This window comes from Eucalyptus grandis, chromosome 1 (assembly GCF_016545825.1).
Source record: "Eucalyptus grandis isolate ANBG69807.140 chromosome 1, ASM1654582v1, whole genome shotgun sequence".
Classification (NCBI taxonomy): Eukaryota; Viridiplantae; Streptophyta; class Magnoliopsida; order Myrtales; family Myrtaceae; genus Eucalyptus; species Eucalyptus grandis.
In genome coordinates, this window is record NC_052612.1 from 1,300,141 (window position 1) to 1,305,009 (window position 4,869).

General features: G+C 38.8%; 1 protein-coding gene across 1 annotated transcript; it reads left to right on the forward strand.

Annotated features, from left to right (window-relative positions):
- Positions 1-2,898: 2,898 nt before the first annotated feature.
- LOC120292683 (toll/interleukin-1 receptor-like protein) lies at positions 2,899-3,366 on the forward strand. The gene has a single exon (XM_039310988.1). The coding sequence runs from the start codon at positions 2,899-2,901 to the stop codon at positions 3,364-3,366; it is 468 nt and encodes a 155-aa protein (XP_039166922.1).
- The last annotated feature ends 1,503 nt before the right edge of the window (positions 3,367-4,869 follow it).

The window sequence follows — 4,869 nt, forward strand, 5'->3', positions numbered from 1 at the left end:
GGAAGCTTTTGTTGAAAAACTGGTCGCGCAAATATCATTTGGCTTTTAAATGACGCTATGAAACAAATATATCAAGACTGTCATTTGATGTGTGAAATAAATGGCTCTGACGTATCCTTCCATAGAGTTGTCTTAAGGTTGCATTCACTTTCAAATGCCATCTAATACAATGCATTTGTCGTGTACCCTGCAGCTGTCTCCTCCCCATGTTGTGGACCTTTTCTTCTATCCGGACTTTGGCAATTGACTTCAGCTGAAACAAAGATATGATAGTATACATGTTTCCGACTGTTAAAGGTCTCTCGCAGGCTTATGTTGATACAGTTCATGATCTGGCTTCACATTTTATCACCAACTTCATTCAAGCCGTTCCCAAACCACAAGAACATAACCACAATCAAAAGGCGCCAGCAGCGAATTCAATTCAGGCATAATCAGAAAGAAAAACGCGACGCGTTGACGAATTGACACTCGACGATTCGCAAACCCCCTTTCCCCCAAGCCTGAATTCAGGCATAATCAGAAAGAAAAACGCGACGGGTTGACGAATCGACACCACACGATTCGCAAACCAACACCCCCCTCCCCCTCCCCAAGCCACAACCGTTACCCCACGATTACCAAACGAATTCAGGCCACGAATCTGCTCTAGATTGTCTCCAGCCCAACAAAAACCAAATTAAACCCCACAAAAACGCGATTAAATAGCGCAGCTTAGAAACCACTGCCTCCGACCCAATCCGTAATGGACTATCAGATAAACAAATTTGAGGAATTCCTCTCTGCACAACCGACCAAGGCGACAAATATTTTTTTTGAAAATAAGAGAGAGAATGTAACAAAGATGCGTTAGGTAATCTAGCATAATGAAGTCCCCAAATCTATTTAATCTCTCTCACACACTTTATTTGGGTTTCTAATCGACCCATCAAAAGCCTATTAGGTCTAGCGGTGGTGCTCAGCCTTGATTGATGGCGTGGCGAGGATGGTTAGTCTCAACGTGATGTGCCTCACATCCGTGGGGTGGTGCTTGTGCGGCTCTCGGTGAATCCAAGTCAACAATTTAATCCCTCTTGAAGCTTCATTGAGTTTGCCTATGGCCAACAAAGCACCCAAAGTACAAGTATTGGGTCATTTGAGTTGACCTGATTAACTATGATCTTTGGAATAGTTTGCAATTTTGGGAATGTGGAAGTTCATTTGCTGCTTCTTTGTTCCTTGTGCCTACGAGCAATGGAATACTGAGAATTAGAGTTGATCTTTAGGTCGAGGATGGAGGACAGGAGAGTGAAGATTAGAGGATTTAAGGTGATATGGAAAGCAGGTGAAGAAAACATCTATGTCTCATGTAGATTGGGAGGGACTTGAAGATCTATGTAGCAATTCGAGATGTGATATGCATAACCCCATATTTGAGGTCGATGGGCTATTGCAAATTCGTACGAGAATAGCACCAAGGTAATCATCAGACGGAACTTTAACTCGAAGAGAAAGAGGGTGAGCCAAGCGAGTTGAATTGGGGGATAGCGGTGGCAGCGGCAACTAATCAGTGCCAATATGCTTGAGCATCTAGTGGTGGATGTGGCACCAAGTTTTGGGGCCAATATAGGTGGGTGACTTTGGAAGCGTTACCAATGACCGCAACTAAGTCTAGCATAACTGTTGAGTTCACTCATGGTGGGAGAACTTGGCAATTATACTAGACTTACAATCAAAATCACTTGACAATGTTACGTAACACGATGTTACTGGTCTAAAACATGAATTTTCACACATTTAATTACCCTTCTTGCCTAATTTGAACTTTGATTTAGCAAGAAGGGCATTTCATCTTGAATAAGATTACTGGTCACGCAAATTTGACATGTCACACATTTATTAACAATGTTACGTAGCATGACAACACATAATTAAAATATGAAATTTCACGGACATAATTACTCTTATTGATTAATATGATCTTCAATTCAGCACAAAGGGTATTTTTTTTTTTTTTTTTTTTTTTGGTGCCAAAGGAACCGCTTTGGCCGATAGCCGCCACGTAAACCCCCAGGTGACGCTAGCCCAAGACCCACCACCAGGGCGCCACGGGTAATACACCTAATGGTCTGACAACCTCCCTGCAACTTGTGTTGCAGGGGCTTAAAACACCTGACCTTTCCCTTCAAAGACAGGAGCCTACCCAATAAAGCCACCACGGCCGGTGGTGCACAAAGGGTATATTTATGTCCAATGTGTGGATTAATGTTCATGGGTATCAATCCAGATCCAATACTATTTCAAGTGTGTTTAAAAACATCGTGGGGGAAAGCTTTTGGAAAAATGTAAAAAAAAATTTGTTGAGAGGGTTTTTCCAAAATGCAAATAGCATTTGATAAGATGTAATTTATAAACATAATTTTAACTTAAATATCATTTGAAAAACACTATACTTTGTAAAGGTCCATGCTATTTTTTTTTTTAAATTCTCAAACATTTGTTGACGAAACTCAGCAATACAAGACTGGCTTGCAAATAACTAAATCTAGTCTCGTTGGTGGCTCGCTTGTGGCCTGAACCTGGCAACGTTGATCGAGGTGTGGGCATTTTTTAAATTATAGAAGATTAGAAAAGTTAAATTTGGAAAAAATGTATATTTATTTTTCGAAAATACTCCAAACTCAAAGTACTTTTAGGGTTTTGGAAATGCAACAAAATTCTCCAAAGAAATTTGTGGAGCCATATTTGCACTTCTCTAAGAACAATTTTTGAAGCCCAATGGGCTTTGAGAAGGTGGTTTCCCAGGTGGTTTCCCAGGCCCACACTTCGCCGTCAAACGACACGTGATACAGCACACTCAAAGTTACCAACCCTTTTTTCTCTTCTGGGGAGAGAGAGAGAGGTCTGGAAGTCCTAGATATGGCACACTCAAAGGCCAGAGCATCAGAAGTTCAGTACGATGTGTTCTTGAGTTTTAGTGGGGCGGATACTCGTTTTGACTTCACGAGCTTCCTCAATAGAGCCTTGAATAATGCCGGAATCTGCATATTCATGGACGAAGATGCAATCAAGGTGGGTGATAAGATTGGTGAGACAATTCTACAAGCTATCGACAACTCCAAAATCTACATACCCATCATCTCTCAAACTTATCTTGATTGCAAATGGTGTCTCATTGAGTTTGAACGCATGATGAATAATGTGTCTCAGTCAGAGGGTAGAAAAAAGATTTTTCCCATCTTTTATAAAGTGAAACCTGGGGATGTTAAACATCGGACTCCTAGCCCAAAGAATCTTTCCTCTGAAGTCAAACTTGGGGCGTTCAAAGAGACTCTTGCAAAGGTTGGTAAAATCAAGGGATGGAAGGTCAAGGAGCGACAAAGGTAAAACTACCTTTAAGATGCCTGCCTAATTCTTCTTCTTCTTCTTCTTCTTTATGTTTTTTTTTTTTTAGTTTTTTTAGTTTTTTGTTTTAGGGGATAAAACATTCCCTATCAAATCATTTATTTTCTCCTTCTTTTTTTAAATGCAAAATTTTGAAAACTACCTCCAACTACAAGTGCTGCTCCTATTGAACTTTACATCCTCTACTCGAGACATCTTCCCTAATATTTCAGTCGCTGGGGAATTTGTCATGGGTTTTGGGGTCATTCAATTTGTCATCACCAAATTGCAGTGTTCAATGGATGACCTTGAATTTGTCTACATTTTCTCAGTTCCCGATTCTCCCTATTACGAGTGCTAAAAATCTTTTCCAGGCTTAGCTATAGATGCCGAAATTGCTTGGGCATTATGTGGTAGCCACTTCGTAATTTCGGCGGTCTTGTAAACCACCACCTATAGAAAAACGCATCCGATGAACTGAATTCTACTAAATTAGCCTATACTTGTTATTCAGTGTATTTAGATATCCTTTGTAACCACGCGTGATGCATGGGTATGAATTAAATCTAGTGAACAAATGAAAGTGCTTTTGTGTATGGTAGCCAAGTAGAAATTGTCGATTTGGTCGTTTAAAAGGTTTTGGAGGAGCTAGGCAGAAAGATGAGTCACCGACTAAGTATCTGATTGAGCTCGATGACTTGACACAATCACTTAAAGACTCTTTGAATCGCGCAGAGAGGATACGATATCTTCTTCTTTGTCAATATACAATAAACACGTGTGATGCTATAATTTGGTAAAACTACATAAATTGCAAGAAGTTAAAACCATTCTGAAATTTATGTGGACAAAAATAGATTTTTTAATCATTTAGTGTTCCTTCAACATGTTCTTTTTAATTTGAAATGTTGTTTCCTATATATTAAATAAGCACACGAATGTAAGTATCATGAATTGTAAGTTTGAAATTCATTTCTCGCTGTACAAGTCATTGTTGGACATTATGTGATGCGATAAGTGTTCTTTTATTATATATATATATATATATATATATATATATATTATGTCATGCTATTTAGCAATAATAGCCCTCTGTTTTTTTTTTTTTTAACAGAATAATAGCCCTCTTGAATATTCACATTGTTGCGTAATAGCCCGTAGATTTTGTAAATGGTATAGCTTACCCCCTACCTTCACTAGCTTTTCAATCTGCTCCCAGCTTCTCCGGCGTACTCTAGTTCCATTTTAGAAATTTTTCTCACCAAAAAATGTGATTTATCTGTCCAATTGCCCTGCAAATAGAAAATGAAGTTTTAAATATTGACATGGCTTAAGTTGACGGTTTCTCAAATAGTGTATGAAATTTTACTTGCCATACCACCTTGACTACAATTTTTCTTTGTTAGATACAAAATAATCTTAGAAGCAACACTTGTCTACATGTGGATAAAGCCTTATATGAAGCACATAGATGTGGTAGTTTATGTGTGCGAATAGGAATTACTC